The 22384-nt window shown below is 37.1% G+C and overlaps 1 protein-coding gene and 1 long non-coding RNA gene across 11 annotated transcripts in view; one reads left to right on the top strand and one right to left on the bottom strand.

Annotated features, from left to right (window-relative positions):
- The window catches only part of ADGRB3 (adhesion G protein-coupled receptor B3), a 463218-nt gene that overhangs the window by 430572 nt on the left and 10262 nt on the right, over positions 1 to 22384 (top strand). For 7 of the 10 annotated variants that reach the window (XM_027713236.2, XM_027713240.2, XM_027713243.2 and 4 more), the window contains 5 exons: positions 5874 to 5969; positions 7366 to 7405; positions 9690 to 10333; positions 10492 to 10605; positions 21203 to 21238. In XM_027713236.2, the coding sequence (XP_027569037.2) occupies positions 5874 to 5969; positions 7366 to 7405; positions 9690 to 10333; positions 10492 to 10605; positions 21203 to 21238 (930 nt within the window). The remainder of the gene's footprint in view (positions 1 to 5873; positions 5970 to 7365; positions 7406 to 9689; positions 10334 to 10491; positions 10606 to 21202; positions 21239 to 22384) is intronic. The other 3 variants (XM_027713241.2, XM_027713244.2, XM_027713245.2) reach the window with 2 other exon arrangements.
- Positions 17014 to 22384, bottom strand: part of LOC120324784 — a 67049-nt gene continuing 61678 nt past the window's right edge. The window contains exon 4 of the long non-coding RNA XR_005566354.1: positions 17014 to 17951. This is a non-coding gene — a long non-coding RNA (uncharacterized LOC120324784). The remainder of the gene's footprint in view (positions 17952 to 22384) is intronic.

The following is a 22384-nucleotide window of genomic DNA, read 5'->3' as shown; positions in this document are numbered from 1 at the left end:
TCATGAGAAATTCTAAATGTAACATAGCACAGCACTGTATAAAATATAAAATAAAAAAATTTAAAAGTCAGACATTGAAACCTGCATCAGTGCAGTAATGCAGAAGATTATTTGGAAAAAATGTATTTTGACTAATGATGAAAGACGAAAATCAACAGACATCTTCCAACAATTCCTTAAGCCTTGAATTAAAGACAGGTTTCTTACTCTAATGACAGCTCTTTGCTGCAATGCTTCATTCCCAGGTAATGTTTTGACAGTGCTGAAGTGCTCATAGAAACATTCTTGTCTGACCATACTTGCAGAGAGGACTGTGATGATAGAGGTGGAATTAGTCTCTTCTATAAGTAAACTCAATTTTCAAATGCATAGGATACCTTGACTGGAACCAGTTTTAACTCACTGTTTCTAGTGCAAGCAATATGCAAAAATATGTGGTTATAAATATGTTCATACAGGAATTTAGAATCTTCATTGTTTATGTGTAGGCAATCAGTAGTTATGGTTTATTTTATTTGCTGCTTTTTTAGCAAATCACAGAGAGAGAGAGAGAGAGAGAGAGAGAGAGATCGATATAGAGATATATAAAATCTAACTGCAAAGAATCATTACTCCCTTTAACTTCTGAGAGGAGTTGTTCCAGCAAGTCAGTCTCAGCAGTTACTCATCCTGGTTTTAACACTGAGATTCTAGAAGAAAGGCATTGATAAAACAGGTAAATAATCTATCTACACGGTATTTAAAAAAAATGACTTCATGAGAAGATTTCCCAGTGAGGTCCAAAAAACACTAAGGTTTGTCTGGGTTCTCCCTTGTCAAAAAGGAGGAGGAGTTTTTCTTCAGTCCTGCCAACTTAGGGAGCAGTAAATGTACAGAGACAACTTATTCTCTAATCAGTATACTATCTCCAGTCAAGCTAATAATAGTGATGGTGGTAGAAGACAAAGAAGCCTAAGCATATTGCTGATTGACCTCTTATTTGACAGAACACAATGAATCTTCTTTAGTCCTCCATATTTAAATTGCAAACTGGACAAAACACTTGAGGAATTAACAAAAGCAATATTTTTCATACAGGAAAAGTAAAGTAATAGAAATGTCTTCAAGAAGAGGAGTAAAAGTTGATGCACTTGAAACAATTTTTGTTTCAAGTCTGCACTTAGTTCAAATTGCAGCATCAAAGACATAACTGTTTACTGCAACAAGCTACTACACAGAAAGAGTTGTAACTCCTGTAAGCTATGTTTCAATCTGGCTCTAGAGAGTCTGGCTTTCTAGCTCCAGAGACCCTTAGGCCAAGACAGTGGCCATCTTGCAGAGTGTGGAATGCTGTCTTTGCACTGCCCAGGTTTCCTTCCAGCTGAAAGAATAGTCTGTTACTTTTGGTTGTCTGCAAAAGCATTTAGCTCTGCCAGTGCCTGTCAGGGAAACCTTGCCAACGTATTTGTCACTCTTGATGAAAGCTACAAAGCTATCTCAGTTATAGCCTACAGGATTGATCTAATATTTATAGCGTGCCGGCACAGGCAAAACAATAATTCTGACTGTCAGGAAAAAAAAAAATGGGGTGGAATATACCACCATAAAATTCAAACAAAGAGGACAGCCCTGCTTTAGTATGCCTTTATCGTCATTACATTAAAAAAAAGACAGAGTTCTACAATTATATGTAAAATCCCCATTTTTCCTCTTAGTTATATTGATATAAACATAAATGATGGAAACATTTGTTACTTTCTCTAGTACTCTGTATTGAAGATCTTGTGTGACAGGGCTGCATTAGGAAGCCAACTAAGTGTTTGACTTAGTCGGCACTATGTGTCATCTATTTCTGTCTGGCATCAATTCAGTGTCTTTTGGAAAGAAATTAAATCTTTCTATACTTCTGTTTCCTTACTTCTCAAATAAATATAATACTTCTTAAGCATAAGACCTCTTATAGACCATTTGGAAATTTTGGAAGAAAACATGCAAAATAGGGTTAGGTATTACTGCTTTATGTTGTCTTCTTAGCCCAGAGAGCTCAGGGCTGTTTTTCTTTCCTCACCTTGCTGTTTAAACATCTTATTGGGCACTGGAAGATGGTGATGTGTGTGTTACAGAAAAGAGAATGATAGGAGAGGTGTAGTGTGTTGACTCTGGCCAGATACCAGGTAACCACTAAAGCCGCTATCTCACTCCCCTCTACAACTGGACAGTGGAGAGAGAAAAAAAATCAGCTAATAATTCATGAGTAGAGATAAGAGCTGGGAGAGGTCAGTGACTGATTACCTTCACAGGCAAAACAAGACTCAAAGTGGGGATAGTACTTATATTTATTACTAACACGATAAGAGCCAAACAGTGAGAGATAAGTCTTAAAAACACCTTCCCCCCCCCTCCTTCCTTGTATGTTCTCCCTCCTCCCCCCAGCAGTGCAGGGAGACGGGAATGAAGGTTACGGTCAGTTGTTGTTTCTGCCGCTGCTCAGAGAGAGGAGTCCTTCCCCTGCTCCCGTGGGGTCCCTCGCACAGGAGACAGTCCTTGATGGACCTCTCCAGAGCGAGTCCATCCCTCGGGCAGCAGTTCTTCCCAGACTGCTGTCCCATGGGTCACTCCTCCATGGGGTACAGTCCTTCACGGATGAGCTGTACCAGTGTGAGTCCCCCACAAGGGCCACAAGTCCTACCCAGAAAAACCTGCTCCAGCGTGGGCTTCCTTCTCCACAGGCTGCAGGTCTCCAGCAGGACCCCACTCCATCCTGGGCCTCCCACAGGGTCACAGCCTCCTTCATGCATCCACCTGCTCCAGCAGGGGCTCCTCCATGGGCTGCAGGTGGGTCTCTGCACCCCGATAGTCCTCCATGGGCTGCAGGGGCACAGCTGCTCCACCATAGTCTGCATCATGGGCTGCAGGGGCCACGGCTCTGGCACCTGGAGTACATCCTCCCCCTCCTTCTGCACTGACCTTGGTGTCTATGTTGTTATTCCCATGTTCTCACTCTGCTCTTCCCTGGCTGGAATTTCTTCTGCACAACCATCTTTTGTTCTTAAATATGTTATCACAGGGGCGTTACGATTACTCCTAATTGGCTCGGCCTTGGCCAGTGGCAGGAAGTCTGTTCTGGAGTAGGCTGGCATTGGCTCCACAGAACAGAGGAAGCTTCTAGCAGCTTCTAACAGAAGCCCCCCCTGTAGCCTCCCCACCCTTACTACTGAAACGCAGCCACAGAAACCCACTACAACAGGTTAGCCTCGAAGCTTCTTCATCTGAGCAAAATAGTTTGCCTGATCTGCTTGAACACAAGATGCTGTAAAGCTGATTTGGATCACACTCAGTAACTCCTTTTAATTCTGGTGATGGGAGGAATCCATGTGTATTTTCTTCTTTAGCTGTGCTCTGCGGAGTAGAGAGCATTTGGATTAAATGCATCGTTGGTGTCTAGAGCCCACATTTCTATATTGCAGGAGAAAAATAAAAAGTACATGAGTAGGGCGAGGGTAAGTTATAAAAGCTTGGAGCTGGTTACCGTTGCTAAGGAAACCACTTCCCTGGTATCTGCATGTTCATCACATCTGTCTCTCCTGCTCTGCCTGGCTCTAAGAAAATCTTGTATTTTGATGCTAAAAGGAAGGGAGGGAAAACAAGATTATGTTTCAAAGTAAAATGTATAAAATGTAAAGACAGCACAGCCTTTACATACTCAAACAACAATTCTGAAGAAGCAGTTTGAGAAAACTAAGCTGGTATTTAGAAAGTTCACCCATTTTGTTTCTGACTTGGGCGAGGACACCTAGAAATTGCAACATATGTCAATATGATGAATACGGCTACATTTGACATTCTGTTAACATGTTCAAATCATATGCTGCTTGCACTTCAGAAACGCATGCGTATTTAAGAGGATCCTAAAATTAAGATTCGCTGCTTAAATACAGAAGATAGTGAAAGGATGTGAAAATCTTGAGATCTCTGGAGCTATCGGAACTGGGAAAGCTCTATGAACAGAGTGTCCCAAAAATGAGGAGGCCTACTGCACAGAGTGAGATCAAACAGTATGTCCTGAAGTAAAAATGCTTTGGAGTCAAACATCATAAGCCTTGAGATCAGATTCAGCACAGCTGGGGATGCTTTGGAGGGAATTTTTATTTTATTTTTTGTCAATTCACTGTACCAGTGCTTATCCAAGTGCATAAAACTCTGAAGTGTGACCTAACTTCAGCATTGATAAACTGAGAGAAGACTTGGATTAAATTTGCAGCAACTAGGAGATGCCAAATTAAATTAACATCAAACACACAGAAAACCAAGGCGAGTGTAGTGCCTAAAATCAAAATCTGAGTCTCAATACAGCACACTTTAAATTACCACATGTGGTAAGTCTTGGTGTTTTTAAATTAATCCAAACCTTCCCACCTTGCTTCACTCTTCTTTCTGCTCTATATTCAGCTTTCTCCACCTGCAGCAGTCACTTATCAAGACTGCAGAACACTCTTACTCATTTAATGGTTGAGCACTTTAAAATAATGCTTCATAATTACAAAATTATTTTTTTTCTACTTCATTTTCCCTTTTGTGATAGCTCCTAAACAACTTGCAATAGAACATGATGGACTGAAAGGGGACAGCTTCTCATCATGAACAATTAATGGTTTATCCTCTTCTGCTCTTCACAAAATGTCCATGAGTAGAAGAAATTGTCTCGCTTTTGATTATTCTGAATATGACATCAAGTAATTTTTACAGATAATAAATTAATGTAGTTTTTAATATGCATTTCATCGAGGATACTTTCATTTTCAAACAAGAAATTATATCAGTTTGTTTTGATTGAAGATCACCCAATCAAGTTCCCGTTTTCCAAGTCATTCTTGCAATCAGGTGTATGATTATACATATCTAATATGGACACTTGTGTTTCTGTAAACAACATTCACGTTGTAAAACTTTAGATTCCAAAAGTTGCCTTGCCGTCCTTATTGTTGTACACCTGAAAAAGCAGCAAAATATATTTGCATTCTACTGTCAGCAAACAGGAACAGCATTTTCCTTTTGAATGTGCCTCTCTGTTGAACCACATCTTTCTGACAGAAGTGTTGCATAATAGTATTTCTTTAGATATATGTTCCGCCCAAAATGGAAGTAAAAATAGCCCTTCCTGTGACAAGATAATTCCTCAAATGTATTGTATTTTAGGGACAAGTCTTCAAATTTACTTTATGGATCATATAAGTAAACATCAATTTCTGAGGAATTCCTTTTCTACTTTCAAGAAATCTGTTGCTATGCAAAGAGTCCACTGTCCTTCTTTTGCTCACACTGAAGATATTTCTCTGATCTGAGTTTTACTCCTAGAGAATATGCAGATTCCCTATATGTGGAATTAGAGGTTATGATTGAATCGGTAGTATCTTTCAAATAGACTTATTCTTTAAAGGAGAGCACCATGTGTCTGATTACACTAACTGATAAGAACTGTCTTTCAAGAATCTTATTTTGATCAACCAGAAGATACATTTTATTTTGCGATGGTTAACAGTGTATCTATTAATCCTGTTATCAGACCTGTACCAAAATGAATGAGAAGACAAAGCCAAATACTATCACTAAGAAAGATTTGGCTTGAATACTATGTCATCACTTGCTAATTCTGGTAATAGGTGAATCTAATTCTGTGTTCTTGATGTGATAGACTGACAGAATTTGTAGCAGCCACAAAATATAGCAAATGTAAAAAATGGCAGAAATAGACATTTATGTTTATTGCTTCCGATTTATTAAGTGTGGTAGAGAAATGTCATGCATTGCATTCCATATGGTTTAATTAAATCTCTAATAGGAGTAGATTATATTATGCTACAGGAATCAGTAGGTATAAAGTATTGTCTTCACAGGTTCAAGATGCATTCAGATGTCGGCTGAGAAACTGCCAGGATCCAATCAATGCAGATTCTTCAAGTTCTTTTCCTAATGGACATGCTCAAATCATGGTTAGCTTTTATTTTCTTCTTTGACTATGAATTTAGTGTTCCTAGACAAAAGCAAAAGCTTACTGTATTGTATGTGGCAGGTATGCATAGCTGAAATATTAACACAGTTTTAAAGCATAAGTCTGTTTAGGTCATTATCTGCTTGCTTAAATCTCTTAGTAAGTTTTAAATTACTGGTGTGATTATTTAGTGGAGCACAGTGAATTAATATCTTCCACTAGTGCTCTTTAGGACAAAAGAGTTTTACACAAGAATATGAAAATAATCTAATTATATATCGTGACTTTTTCTACTGTCGATGTAAAGAGTGCTGATGCATTTGGGAGTCTTCCTTTCATGAGGCCTTGAAAAATGTTCTTTTCAAACTAAGTCAGAGAAAGCGCTAGAGGTTCTACAGGGGGAATCTACTTAGTGTCTTGAATTAAGAAGATAGTGAATAACTCAGTGTGTCAATTTGGATTTACTAATATTGTTGGGTAGTATATTAAGACAACATATTGGTCTCTTCACTTTCAACAACAGTTTATCATTGACTATAATGGGGACAGAATCAGGCCCTAAAAATATGCAAGGCTCAGCAAAAATGCAAGACTCATCAAGCAGATGCCCTTCAAAAATTATGACTCAAAAAATAATTTAATGTTTGGACTCCACAAGCAAGAAAGAGATCTGTTTTACTGAACATTTTGCATATAATAAACTTCTTGTGGAAATAAAACAAAAATTAATTGAATTCTCTAACAGAATAAATAGTTTTGTTTAACTGGGAAAAGTGTGCTTTGATTTCCAACTTTTAAAATCCATTCTAAGTTCTTACAATTAATTTTTGCACAATAAAATAAATAATAGTTGTTCTATTACAACTAAAAAATTTTATGTGATTACATAAGTAGTAAGGAATGACAGAATGTTTTATTACAAATAAGCATGTCATAACAGATTAATGATGTTACAAACAGGGTGGACTAATTGGGTTACACTTATTCACAGTAATTTGTATGCAGGTTATTTTTCATAGTTCTGTTCATAAAATTACTATGAAAAGCTTTCTTAAAGAAGATCCTTAGATGAGATGTAGAAGTTATTCTTCCATATACATTAAAAACTACACACTGTATCATTTTATTAAAATTATATATTCTACTTGCACCTATTTTATTTTATTTTTTCTGGTCAGGCAGCATACTTTGAAAACCACCCAGTTATACTTTAGGAAACTTTGTAAAGCTCTGCTGTTGTAAAACAATACACTTCACCTTCTCAGCAACAAGAAACCACTTTTAAGAGACTGTGACCCTGTAAGTAGGACATTCTGGAAGCGCTAGTTGCCAAAAATGTATTGTGGTTTATTTTTTAATTAATAATGGCTTTTCTGTTTCATTGTTTCTCATTACAGACTGATTTTGAGAAGGACGTGGACATTGCTTGTCGGTCAGGTAAGACCATTGAGAGAATATTTAGCCAATAAAAAGAAGATTTGTACTAGTTTCTTATGAAGTGAAAACCAGAAAAAATCAGGGTTTAACCACTTAGAGAAAATATTTATAAATGCAATCAAAAAGAAAAAGTGAAAAGTGATGTCACTGTATGAATACATTTATTTCATATTCTTACAAAAGCCTTTAACTAGAATTCAGCAGTTGAAAAGTAATGAAAAGTGTGATTGTCTATTGGAAAGCAAATAGTTTTGGAAAGAAGACCTCTCTTAACATGTTAAACTTTCCTTGCCCTATTACACAAGCAAATGTGATACAATCATTTTGCTATAGCAAAACAAAAAATAGGGTATCTTAACAGCTATGTATATGAAGGATGCATCAATTTGTGTTAATTTTAAAGAGGGTTTGTTAGGACTCTGAGTGAAATCCACAATAGTTTAAGGAAATTAAATTTTATTCCTCAACTTGTTTTTTTTTAAAGATATTTCAGTGGTATGATCTTTAATTAGTCAGCTATGTTTGTTTCCACATATTAAAAATAACACATTTTCAGGAATTTATTTGCCAACCTTGTTAAATAAAGTACAGTGTGAAATAAATGACCATTTAAACCCTACAGAACTTTTTAAATCTAGGAGATATTCCCAAAGGACAGTTCTTCCTAGGGCAGCAGTCCTGCCTAGACACCCTCGGTTTTCAGTGAATGGAGAGAGAAAGAGAGAGGGGGTGTCTTTTTCACAGGGTGAGTCAGGGCAGAAGCCTGACTTAGCAGTTCTGCATCACCCACCTGGGGAACACTCTCTCTTTGCTGGCTGTATGGGGAGCCAAGAAAGCTGATCTCATTAAGGTAAAGTCTGGGTTTCCAGTCACCCACCTTTAAAAAACTGCCAATTGAGTTTCTTGCGATATTAGTTTTTCCCTATAGATCAGTTTTAATATGCACACGTATTTTGAAGGGAATAGGATAGTACATTGTAACACAAATGGGTGTCTATCACCATCCAGTGCAGACAAAAATCGATATCCACGTAGCTCCTACTTCTTACCTTTGATAACATAGCGCTGCAGTATGGGGAGCCTTGTCAGAGGCATCCTTAAGGAGACGGACTTTGAATCCAGTTATGAGCAGGCTTTACTAGATAAGCATTTAAACTCACTTTCTTTTAATGAAAAATTTTGGAATAGGTCACTGTTTGAAATGTCTTAACAAGTGTCACTGGAAGCAATGAAGCAGCCACTGAATTCAAGTATTTGTGCACCGCTGTTTAGAAGCAAATTGTTTTCTTCATAATGGACAAATGAGAGTTACTGTGACATAGGAGAGTGGGGTGCCTTATAAGCTGCTTGCTGTGGAAGAAGGCAGTGAACTGACAGGCACTGGGGGATCTGGGTCATCAGAGCCCTTAGGCAGCTGGAAGGGATGTAAATGTAATACCTGAGATACTTCAAGTTGTCCTTCTGTCTCAACCCATGAGCAGGATTTTATTGTGCAAACTAGCACTGGTGTGAATTAAAATATTTTCAACCAGGACCAGAAAATCCTTGCACTTAGCTGGAATAAGCCCAGTAAAAGTGGGTTATGACTCTTCTATAAAACATGTTTATATCCTTTATAACCTTTTCAGCTGCAGCAAAATATTCTTTCTTATACCAATGGAATTTCTTCCTAGTGTGGTAATTCTTTCGTCACTTCTTTTTGAAACATAATTTAACAGAGAAGAGTTTTTAAAAGCCAGTGAAAAGGAACATTTGGGAGCTCAGGAACACATGCTCATGGTTGTAATCTTATGGTAGGTCATTACAATGGATTGACAAAATGATTCTGCCTTACAATCTGTTTGACATTTTCTGGGAGGTTATGTGGAGTTAATAATGGCAGTAGATGTCATAGTATTTTTTTTTTTGAAAACCCTTAATGAGTTCCACATGGCAGGCTTTTGCTTAAGCTGTAAGTCACCTAATATCTATGTAAGGCAGTAGGAATAAGTGAAGGAGTGTTTTAACTTATATAAATGACTGAAGCTTAGTCAGAAATCTGTGTCAGTTGTATACAGCAGATTAAGAGATGTTGATTTAAAAAAACAAAACAGAACAAAAACAGCAACAAAAAAAGCCACACAAAAGCACTTTCCAAAAATTATTTATAAAATGAGAGTTTTTAATTGGATAGAAAAAGATTTAAGAAGACGCACTCGTAAAGGAAGCACTGCTAAATAAAGCCTCAAGTAGCGTTAGGTAGACATGGTTTCATGCTGTAAGAATTCTTTTCTCTGACCCACAGTTCTGCATAAAGACATTGGACCTTGCAGAGCAGCTACTATAACAGGAACACTTTCTAGAATTTCACTGAATGATGAAGAGGAGGAAAAGGGACCAAACCCTGAAGGAATGAGCTATTCAACCTTGCCTGGAAACATCATCTCCAAAGTCATCATCCAGCAACCAACAGGGCTCCACATGCCTATGAGTATGAGTGAACTGGCCAATCAGTGCTTAAAAAAAGACAACAGTGAGTTGCGGAGGACTGTGTATTTATGCACTGATGATAATTTGAGAGGTGCAGATATGGACATAGTCCATCCTCAAGAACGGATGATAGAAAGCGATTATATAGTCATGCCCCGGGGCTCAGTAAATACCCAGCCATCACTGAAAGATGAGAGCAAAATGAATATAGGCATGGATACCTTGCCTCATGAAAGGCTATTGCACTACAAAGTTAATCCAGAGTTCAATATGAATCCCTCTGTAATGGACCAATTTAATATCAATTTAGACCAGCATCTTCCCACCCAAGAACATATGCAGAATTTGCCATTTGAGCCCCGCACAGCAGTGAAGAATTTCATTGCCTCAGAGCTGGATGACAATGCAGGATTATCAAGAAGTGAAACTGGATCCACAATATCAATGAGCTCTTTAGAGGTCAGTGGTGCATAAACAAATTGCATGCTCTGTTGTTCTAATTATATGATAAGACAATAAATTGTGTCTTGTGTCTAAGGGGTGAAGCTAATGTTTTAATTCAGTATAAACTGTTGTTTGGGATCATACACTGCTGTTCATATTTCTCTTATTATCAGAAGTGTTTATACCTAGAAAACAAGACTAAAGTTTCAGAACCAGTCTGTATGAAAAAATATAGTTCTGGAGATTTAACATTCCACACGACTGCTGAGGATTTCGTGACCTACCAGGTAAAGTCCACTGGAAAATTCTGTGTTGCTATGAGAAGAAAAACTGTTCCTGCAAGATACAAGTGCTAATCATTGGCCTTACCTGCAAGCACATGCAGTTGAAAATATTTGCCATTTTATTGCTGACAATCATATCTGTCTCAGATATGATAGGTCTGATTCTGCTCTCATTAGTGTAAATCTTAGATTCTTCCATCCAGTAGTTCACCATTTACTGATCTAGTTTTGTTTGCATGTGTGTGCAGGCATTGGTACAACTGATGTGTGCAATCAGTACAGGTGGGCTTCATGTAGAGTATCCTAGATTCCAGTCAGATTGGAAAAGTGAACTGAAAAGCCTTTAAAAGGGTTTCAGTTATTACTACAATCTGTCTGTGGGATTTAAGCATTATGAAAGTGAAAATTATTTAAATAATTTTTTAAGACCTAAGCATCAAATACTGCCATTCCTATTAAGCTTTTATTTATGCAAAGCCAGCAGTGAGGTGGAGTTGATTTCATACTTGGGCCTCCTTAAGAATTGGAAATAAATTTCACCAGCATTTCAAATATTGTGAAACACAGCATTTTGTGGGAAAGACAAATGAGAATGACATGGTACTGATGCATTCTCTGAAAGAAGTTACAGGTGGAAAAAAAGTCTACTGTATGTGCGATCTGGAAGCCATTAGCTATTACTCTGAAATGTTTGGACCCGTCTGTGAAGGGAAACAGAGACTTAGCCTGATTGTTCAATTTTTTAGGCACGGAACTGTAGCTGATATTTCATAAATGGTACATATTTACTGATATTTCTTTTAAAATGGAGTTGAAGTTTTATGGAGAGTTTTGGCAAAAGAATTTAGAATTTCTTTTCAAGAGGTGTCTTTACAAGCTTTGAAAGTGAAATATTTTCAGTTCTGTTTATATTGAGTGTGTACCAAAATAAGTTTTTACAAGACTGGATTTAACTGAAAAATTAATTGAAAAGGAAGTGTGGGGATTTGCAGTAATCAAAAATGATCCACGTTTTGGTGGTTGTTAAAGCGAATATGTATGAGCTCGGACAAGTTTTCAAAATTATGTCTAAAAGATAATGTAAGTGCTTGCCCACTCAGTGCTCAGACAGACAGGCTCTTTCAAAGCAAGTTTACATTGTTAAAGGAGTTAACTGCCCTCAGTTCACGTACGTTATTTAATAGATATCAGGTGGTACACAGGAGTTCTCAAATTTAATGCAACCCAGAAGCAGGGTAACTAAGGTCAACTTCCAGTATTATCCTCTCCCACCTATCTACAGTACTGTCTTTCAGATACTTTTTGTCAGATATAGAGACTCAAATCCAGTCCAGTTAAGAGTATACATATGGATGAGATAGATGAGAAAAGTTCATAACTCTTTGAGAAGATAGATGTACATTCCACCATACCATCCACTCTAAATTACTCTCTGGTGATACTACTTCTTTCTGTTGCTGACAAATGTCATCTAGGACACCTAAAAAAAAAAAAGGTAGACCTTATTCAAGTTATAAAAACTGGGACAATAGTTACTTCATCTTACACAAAATTACAGTTCCTGAGGCCTGAAAATCTGTGAGTATAATGTACTGCTCCTTTAAATTTATTTTAACTGTATTTATATCATATTTAAAGTTTACCTCTAAGATGGGATGTACACACCAAATCTCAATCACTATTCTGTATATCCTTTCTATGCTCAGAAAAGACTAATAAGTATGTAGTAGAAAATGTAGTAAAACATAATAATATATGATAGTAAATATTTAGTCTCTTTCAACTCGGTAAACGCATTAGGTTTAGAAGTCTGTATTTTGGTCCAGGAAGCGGTAAACAGTTATGTTATTTAAGCTCATTGAACACAGCATAATCCCATGTTATATGAAAAAAAAACCAGATATTAGGGCAGATCGGAAATAAAAGGAACTGGTTTGGCTTTTGTGTCTGCCTTTGTGGTTCTCAACTCTACCTGATGATATAGCATTACTTCATCTTCTGATAAGGATGTGCTGCACTGAATTGAAGATAGGACATTAAAAAAAATGTATGTAGAATAAAATCAGAGTCTCAAGCAGATCCTGATAAGCAGATCCAGCCAAAGAACATGACTGTGTTTTTACATATGCAGTGTGTAAGCAAGGGTTGAGGTAAAGCTCCAAAATGGAGCCGACCAGCTGGATTAACTTTTGTTGCTGCCTTGAACAAAGTAAAGAAGAGAGCTCAACTGACTTTTTTTTTCTTAAGAAGATTGCAAGACCTTTCAAAGACAGAGTTTTTCTGACAGAATGGAGCAGCAAAACCTGCAGCAGAACATTCAAGATCATCCTGCCCACAGTTTTCCTGACTAGACCACCTATAAAGAAGATCTGGAGCAGTAGGAAGCTTTCCTCTCCACTCTGTTTATAGTGGAACACAACTATAGTATCAGCAAAAAAAATGTATATCCTGACTTTTAACTCTGCAGGGAGGATTCATCAACCTCTACCATTAGATATCTAAATTTAGGCATTCACTGTATAAAATGGAAAAAGAGCTCTTCATATTTGGCTCCCCTTTAGAGTCAGTCGAGACAAATAGCCATTTTTAGGCCACTTTTAGACATCTGCTCCAGGATGAAGTAAATCACATGCCTCAGTGCAGGTGTTGCTTTTCAGATTCCATAATGGAAGCCAGAATCAATAGTTCAGACATGAACATCAAAAATGTAGATGTCCTAAATTGTCAGATGAATCCTACAGCATGCCACAAACTTTCTTCTTAAACTTCTATATCTATATATTTTTTCCTCAAGAAAATGCTTAGATGGTAACAGTTACATGCTTTATTTTATATAGAAGAATTTCAGTTTTCAAAAGATAGTCTGAGAATACTATAATATTTACATACAAGTATAGCCCAGACAAGTATAAATTTAAGGATCTGCAGATTCACAATGTGCAAATCAGTGATTTTTATTTTATTTGGCATGTACCCAACAGTACCCATGCGATTATAGACACAGGCAGGCATATTAATACATCATAGAGTTTCTGAGGTGGAGTAATCAAACATCTGGCTAATCTTCTGCATATCCCTTATACACATGGATTAGAACTGGCTTTGCTACCTTGGCATCAAAGTGACTTGCAGTGTGCTCCTTCAGTTCAAAGTGTTTTGATTTTAATGAAGAAAACACTCAGTACAATCTTTTGGAATGGGTTTTGTTTTGAAAATGTACACTCAGAGTGATGTGCTCATTAAAGTGAAATTACTTTGAAGTGAAGTATTGCATTCCCAGCTACTTAGATGCAGAGTAAAGTTGGGAAGTTTAGATGCAGAGGAAGAACCTGATGTGAGCAACATATCTCCAGGATAAGTAATTCACCTGTTTTTATTGTGCAAAAAAAATGGAAGAGGGAGTAGATACCTGCTGCTGGACTGTGTGAACAGACTTGTATCATTACTTTTGTGGAAGAAGAATGAAGGGTTCTTTCAAGGGAACTATGCTTAGTATAGTGTGAGCAGAAGTGGAAAAGAGCTGAACGGAGACAAAGACTTTAAGCTATTATAAGGCAAAGGACATGCAAAGCCAGGCAATAGAAACATTTATTAAAGGGAATAATGATCATCTGCTTTATAAGAAAAGGAAGGAAAGGACAAGACTTCACAAATTATTTGCCATGTAAAGGACTGGAATTCTCTTTCCAGTCTCATATCTTCCTTCTTTATTTTTCTGTCTCAGTTTCTGCTATGAGATCTTTATGTGGAGTAAGTTGATTGTGTGATCAAAATAATCCTTCTGTATTCTGTATTCATTCATGAGAGCTCTTAATACTTTCAAAGACAGTCGACTCTGTGGTCCTTGGCCAAATCACTGACAGGGACTTTAGGAAGAAAATACTGTTCAGTTGATAAAATAAAGGGGCATGTGAAAGATAGTGAAACACAAAGAAAAAGTAAAGGTGTAGATAAAAAGGAGAAAAAAGACACATAAAAAAAGGGGGGGGAATATGGCAGAAATGGAGAATAAGCTTAAAATAAAAGTATTCGGAAGAATGAAATAAAATCTGCATGGAAGGAACAGGGTCTAAAATAATAATAAGAAAAAAAAAGGAAAGGAGAGAAGAAATACACAGTTAAAATAGTCAATCTCATCAATAAAGTATCAGCATCAGGCAAAACAAAAGCAAAATGGTGTGAAGTCATTTTGATTTATGACATGAGAAATAAAATAAGAGAGAACAAAAAGAGAGAGACGAGCACCACAGGAATTTCTTCTTTATCCTGTTTCCACATTGCATTTATTTTAAGGCATTGTGTATCTCAGATTTCTATCCCTCCCATTCCTCATTTCATTCTTCAATAAGTTGTGGAGACAGCTCTTGCGAATTTTGTGACTGTCAGTGAAATGAAGTCTAGCCCTGTAGCAACCCTCTCTTTCTTTCACGTGAGTGTCTCAGATTCCTCTGACTTCAGAAATTGATGCAGTTTATTTTCAGGTCACCCTATAGAGTGCGAGTAGAATCAGGCAGAGCTGATTCTAGTAACTGAAGATGTGAAGTACTGAAATTTTATAAGAACTGAAATTTTAGTCAGTATTGCAATGTGCAGCATATATTGCAGACTTTATATTGTAGTTGTTCATTTAAGAAATGCTACATTTTACCCCAAAGCATTCAGAAACACAAACCAAGTGGTTTTGGTTGATTGAGTAAATACAAATGCAGGCTGCCTTATGAAAAAAAGGGAGCAGCAAGCCACAATAATTTGCCAGTATAGTTTTAAATTGAGATCTCTGAAGTTATGTTTGTGCTGTGTTGATGTGCTAAATATGCCAGCATATTTTAAAGACATAAAATTCCCACATTAAAAAGCTATTTCACTTTTTTCATTAAAATTTACTTGCTTTATGTTTAGCTCATGTTGTGAACTAATAGCAAACATAATCTACTATTCATAAACCAGGGCGTTTTTCAGTTATATTCACACAAAAGGCATTTTAAATCAAAACTGTCTATCCACGTTCCACTTTTATATCTCTGAGGGCCAAAAAAGATTTTCCTTTACATTTGTTCTGGGAAAAAATCCTCCCCAGGCTAAGATCTTGTATGTCAAATATAATCTCAAAGTGAATTATAAACTGCTTATAATAAGTCTTTATATTAATGGAAGCATGGTTATAGTCCTTACTATAATATGGTATCTCTGGTTTCAGTTATACTTTGCACAATGCAATATAGTTTTAGGAGTATCTGATGTAATTAATCAGTGCAGTGGGTTGACTCTGGCCAGATACCAGGTACCCACTAAAGCCGCTCTCTCACTCCCCTCTACAACTGGACAGTGGAGAGAGAAAATAAAAAAACAGGTAAGAATTCATGAGTAGAGATAAGAGCTGGGAGAGGTCAGTGACTGATTACCTTCACAGGCAAAACAAGACTCAAAGTGGGGATAGTACTTATATTTATTACTAACAGGATAACAGCCAAACAGTGAGAAATAAAATAGTCTTAAAAACACCTCCCCCACCCCCACCCCCTTCCTTGTATGTTCTCCCTCCTCCCCCCCAGCAGTGCAGGGAGACGGGAATGAAGGTTACGGTCAGTTGTTGTTTCTACCACTGTTCAGAGAGAGGAGTCCTTCCCCTGCTCCCGTGGGGTCCCTCGCACAGGAGACAGTCCTTGATGGACCTCTCCAGAGCGAGTCCATCCCTCGGGCAGCAGTTCTTCCCAGACTGCTGTCCCATGGGTCACTCCTCCATGGGGTGCAGTCCTTCACAGATGAGCTGTACTGACGTGGGTCCCCCACAGGGGCCACAAGTCCTACCCAGAAAAACCTGCTCCAGCGTGGGCTTCCTTCTCCACAGGCTGCAGGTCTCCAGCAGGACCCCACTCCATCCTGGGCCTCCCACAGGGTCACAGCCTCCTTCATGCATCCACCTGCTCCAGCAGGGGCTCCTCCATGGGCTGCAGGTGGGTCTCTGCACCCTGATGGTCCTCCATGGGCTGCAGGGGCACAGCTGCTCCACCATGGTCTGCACCACGGGCTGCAGGGGCCACAGCTCTGGCACCTGGAGTACGTCCTCCCCCTCCTTCTGCACTGACCTTGGTGTCTATGTTGTTATTCCCATGTTCTCACTCTGCTCTTCCCTGGCTGGAATTTCTTCTGCACAACTATCTTTTGTTCTTAAATATGTTATCACAGAGGTGTTATTTTTGTTCCTAATTGGCTCGGCCTTGGCCAGCGGCAGGAAGTCCATCCTGGAGCCAGCTGGCATTGGCTCCACGGGACAGGGGAAGCTTCTAGCAGCTTCTAACAGAAGCCCTCCCCTGTAGCCCCCCCCGCTACCAAAACGCAGCCACAGAAACCCACTACAATCAGGTAGTGGTGTAATGCAGACTAGAATAAGGAAAAAAAAACAGGCATTTCTCATTTTACAGAGACAGAGATTTTATTAGTTGTTTAGCAGGAGCAGCTCTTTCCTGGTGCCAGCAGATTAGTGTGTGCTGGTGTATGGAAATTATTCTTCAGAATTCTATTTTTGTCCCTCAGTAGAGTTTAAAGTTGTTCTGGAATTACACAGAAAAGCTATACATGATTAGCACAAAGTAAAATTGATTTAAAACAAATTACTGCTGCAAATATTTTTTCACAGAGTTTCACTTTGGTTGTGGTATGAAGGTTGGGGAGTTTTTTCTACTAAAATGGATTCTATCAATTAAAATCAAAGAGCTGTAGAAATCAGATGGCAAAAATCTTGTCAGATCATGTCTTCTATCAATGTAAGAGCATTTTTTACAGTATATTTCTTTAATACATAATCAAACTTCACTTTCAAGATTAGAGTAAAAGGCTTCCACTGCAGATCATTGCACAGTTACATAAACTTTCTTTATTCCCAACATGATCTCTGATTTTTTTTCAGATTTTTCCGAGACCAGTTTGTTTATGTGTTTATATCCTTCTAAGGTTTCTGAACAAGCTCATGTGTTTGCTTCTTCCAGAGGCAATGTTTAAACAAAGTTGTATCACTCTTTTATCCTTTCCTCTTAAAAGTACATTTTGCTTCTCTTCTCTGAAATTTCACCAATTTACAGGCACAATTTGGCTTCTTGGCTTCTGCCAGTGTGACCTTTTTTTTGGAAGATTTATAATTGTGCATGGCTTGCAGTTCACTGCCTACCCACCCCCCTTATTTTTTTTCAGAATTATGCAAGTTAACTCCCTGCCACTGAATAATTGCATGGGTCTTCAGCTTTTTAGATAGTCCCTCTATTACTTTTCCTTGCAGTTCTCCAGCAGCTGGGATTCTTCAGCTTGGAAAACAGATGACTGAGGAGTGAATAGGGAATGATTATTCATATCTCCTATAATATAAAAAACAGGAGCATCAAATGAAATGTCAAAGGGATAAACAACATAATTTCCTTTGTCATGTTATACTTATTTAAATTGTGGAATTCAGTACCCTAGCACATTTTAGATGTCAAAATAAGCTCCTCCCAAGGAAACTCCTAAACTACTGAAGACGTAGGGAAGGTACTGTACTAGAAACTTTATACTGGACCTGAAACATCATAGCAGAACCTGGTCAAATACAAAATACTATATTCTACTAACATTAATACTCAAGTAGATCTCCAACTGATCCTTGAAAAAAACACCAGCTTCCAGTGTCATTTTTATGTTGGCTAAAATCATTCTCAGTTTTCCAGGTACATAAAGGGAACAGCTTTTTAAAAGAAACATAACTGGTGTTACCAGTTCGGCAACTCATTTGATGCATGGAATTTTCACCCCTTACTCCATGCAGCTGCTGCCTTCTGTTAGTTTTAAGTGTAGAATGAGCTAGATGGTTGATTTCTGAAAGCATTTAAGTATGTGTGCAAAACCCCATTTTTCTCAGACAAAAGAGACATAACAAATAAACTTCATAAAAGAAAAAAGTATATATACAATTACAAAGTAATTATTTTCATGGCTTAGGCTTGTTATGTATCATGCAGAAACTAGGAGAACAATTGAATAAAATGTCAACTTCCAGTTGGGACTGAAGGGACACTCTTTTATCCTTGTAAGTTTTCCAGTGACTTCATGTTTCTAAATATGTTCCCTCTCTCAAAAAATAACACTGCAGTCATTTCAAGACAATTACGTAGTAGCCAGGAGGACTTGATCGTTTACCTAGTGGTGTCAGTGACAATATTGCAAATAACTTTCAGTGTTGCAGGATCATATTCATAACCAGCATCCTTTGGTTTTCAGAGACCTGCAGAACTTCACTGCTGCCATTTGGGTGTGTGGCAATTAAATACTTTTTATGTCTTTGGAGAATAGACTGTGGCAGCACTTGCACTGTATTTCATACTATGCAGCCATGACAAAAATGTGAAGCACAACTTTGTGAGTTTAAAATAAATGTTTGTGATTAGATTCTTGTTGAGCCCAAGAAAAATCCTCACTGAGATAAACCTGTGGTATGACCTTTTTGGTCATAACTGGTGTGAACTAACAGCAAAATTGCAATAATTGCCTTTCTCTGACAATAGCACAGTTGAATATGTTGCAGTCTGTTAGATATGTCTTTGTGCCATGTAAACAGTGATAGAGTTTTCTGCCTGCAAAACCTAATAATTCAGTTATACCAGGAATATTTTCACTGCGGTTAAACAGACTTAAGGCAAAATAAAAATGCTCCAATTTTACAAACCACAGTACCTAGCAATCTACATATTTCTTCCTGATTTTTGTTTTACTTAGGATTCTCAGTCAGACGATTCAATGATATCTGATTTGTTACTGAACTCTAGCTTAAAAATAGCTTTTTCAAGCATTTTTCAAAGCTACTCCTGTAAACTTCACCTTGTTATCTGCTGTACATATTTGTTCTTTTGTAGCCACTGAGCCTTTTCAGCTGTAGATGTGCTCTAATTGTACCTTAAGAATAGATCCTTCTTCATCAGAAATACATAGATTTCTTCAGGTGCTGATTTACTGTGGAATGACGAAGGCCTATGTCAAAGGTACACTTGTACCATGGCCCTCTTAACATGAGTGAAACGAAAGAATTTAGCTGCTTTAATAATTTCGGTATAACGTCCTCATATTTTTTCTTACCTCTGATACCTTTGTTGTTTCCATGTTTTCGTGTCACTTAGTTGGGAAGAGTTGTTTAATTTGTTTTAAAATATTCTCTTTAAAGTGTGCTAGGTTAAATCAAGCCTTCATGATTAAAGATAGCTTCTCCAGAGCTTGTTGTTGGTTGTTTTAATTGTATTACACTGTTCTTTGATACTGCTTCCCAGCCCTTTAGGCATCAGTGTCAACATGATACAGAGATACTCTTCATATTATTGTGGATTGGAGCATTAAAATTTTACTGCAAAACCAGGCAGTAACAAAGTGGTATTATCAAGGGCTCAGGGACCAAACATCATCTGCTCTCTACAAATGAAAGATTTGTAAAATCATTCCTTTCAGTTTCAGGAAAACCAAACAGCTTACAAAAACCTAGGGTTTTTTTAAATCAAATAAAATCAAAATCAGAAGCATTATTCTTCTTGACTTGGTGACTTTGATTTGTATCTCACTGAAGAAATTAGGTGCAATTTGAAAAAATTCCTTTACCATGACTTAAGCCAGCCTACCCTACCACAAAAATTAGGGTTAAATTGTAGCAGTAAGCCTATTTGGTTTTTTTGGGGTAGTCTCCTTCCTGAAGATGATTTGTTTCCAATCTCATGTTTTTTGCACTCTTTTCAGCTTTTGCAACCTAGCTTCTTCTTTCTACATCTCTTTAATCTATTGCAAGACATTTAATTTCCAACCTCAGAGGAGAAAAAAGATATTTCTATCTCTTATTTATAGTATTTCTGCTTCTTTTTGATATAATTTGGCTTTATAATTGGTTTTGTTTATAATCTAAAAAATTCTGTGCTAAATTATTTGTGATATGTCTGAGCAATCATATTCTGTTGCATTTTATTCAAGTGATTACTTCACTAGTAAATCATTTTTGCTTTATATCAGATGCTTTGAATCAGATTTATCATAAGTTTAAAACAAAATCATTGCTTTCTCCATCCAGATTGTCATTGCAAACAAACAAGCTGAAGCTGTGGCAAGTGTAGATGGCTTTGGCTTGATTTTGCTATTATTTATTCCATTAAAATCAATGGAGTTGTACCAATGTACCAAGCCTGATGTAGGAAAGTATCAATTTCTGTATACCTATAAAAATCTAAATCATAGATATGTATAGGTAGCTGTGTAAAAAGTATAAATATGATGATAATTTTCAAATACCACAAAAGTATAGAAATAGGTATATTTTATACACCAACAGGTTCAATTGCATGCAAATAACATGCACATCATGCATCCCAGTGAAATGCAGTCTGGTTTTTTCAGGGAAAATAATATGATATTGGTCTAATAAACCATGCAAAGTCACGCATTAATTTTAAATTATCAAGATAAAATCTACCTCCTCTTACAGAATACCTAATATATACCTGATAGGAAAACAGGAATGTTATTTAGACTCATTAATATGATTTGGTGAATAGTCCCCTTGTTAATACAACCTCTTTTTTCTTTTTTTTTTACTGCTTAATAGAGAAGAAAATCACGTTATTCGGACCTTGACTTTGAAGTAAGTTTTACTGAATTATTCCTGATTATTAAAAGCATTTTCCTAAAAGTAAATGTGTTCATTTTAGCAGACTTTAGCCTTCTGACATAGTAGATGTGATAGGGTTTTTCAATTGGTACTGTACAGAACATGATGAACAATTCATTAAAACTACTTTGGTGCAACTTGTTTGCAAAATGTTCTGAGATCAAACTGTCATATTGCAATATTAACCATCATGATTTCAGTTTTTAAATTCTTTGCCTCTTCATTTTCATCTGGATTTGTTTTGTTGGGTTTTTTTTCTGTTGCTGGCTCTCTACCTATTGAAAAAGTGTGACACTTTTGTAGAACAGGCTACATCAGGTAGCAGAAGGTTGCTTTGTTCAAAAGATTCTCAATAATTTTTTTATCTCTCTTCAATACCAATTTACTGCCATTGGAGTTTCACATCCAAGTAGTGATTATGAATGTGTCAAATTTTGAATGATAAAGTGCTGAAGGTGTCAAAGCTAATGGATCATGTGCTAAATAAAAATCAGGTTCCTGGAAGGTTCTTTAGGCTGGATATCCACATTTTCAGACTCTAGACCCTTTTGAGTGAGAACGTTTAGTTGTGATAGTTAATGACCATTTTGTTCTACCTGTCAGTATGATTGTTCTCTCAGAGTTTTGTTTATTTGAGCGGTTTTTTTCTCTGATCCCTACCAGAAGGAATACAACAGTTAGTTTTCAAGGGAATGTTCGTAATTTATGGGTTTGGGATTTTTACATAGGTTGTCTGTTTGTGCACAGAAGTAGTTTGATACAATTCATTATGTGTGTCTCCAGAGAAGCTGAACAAATATATTTGCAAGAAACCTACAGACTTGAGATAAATTTGAAAGCCAACAATCAGTATATATCAACCATAAATTCAAAAATTCCCCTGTCTGCATGCGCAAACAAAAGCAATTTTTACTATTATTTGGGCTGTAAGCACACACATGTACTTCCAGATTTCAAATTCTAGTTCGTAGAAAAGAAAGAGGCAGAACTAGCCATAGCAGTGGTCATAGGAGACTTGCAAGGAAGAAGGGTTTGCTTTGGTGACCTGCTTTTGCTGAAATACTGATCCTCCATGTTTGATGGTGGCTTCTTGGTAGTTTAGCATCGTGTCTTAATCTC

This window comes from Pipra filicauda, unplaced genomic scaffold (assembly GCF_003945595.2).
Source record: "Pipra filicauda isolate LSUMZ 115617 unplaced genomic scaffold, ASM394559v2 scaffold123_size2130275_pilon, whole genome shotgun sequence".
Taxonomy (NCBI): Eukaryota; Metazoa; Chordata; class Aves; order Passeriformes; family Pipridae; genus Pipra; species Pipra filicauda.
This window is presented reverse-complemented; position numbering and strand designations above follow the sequence as displayed.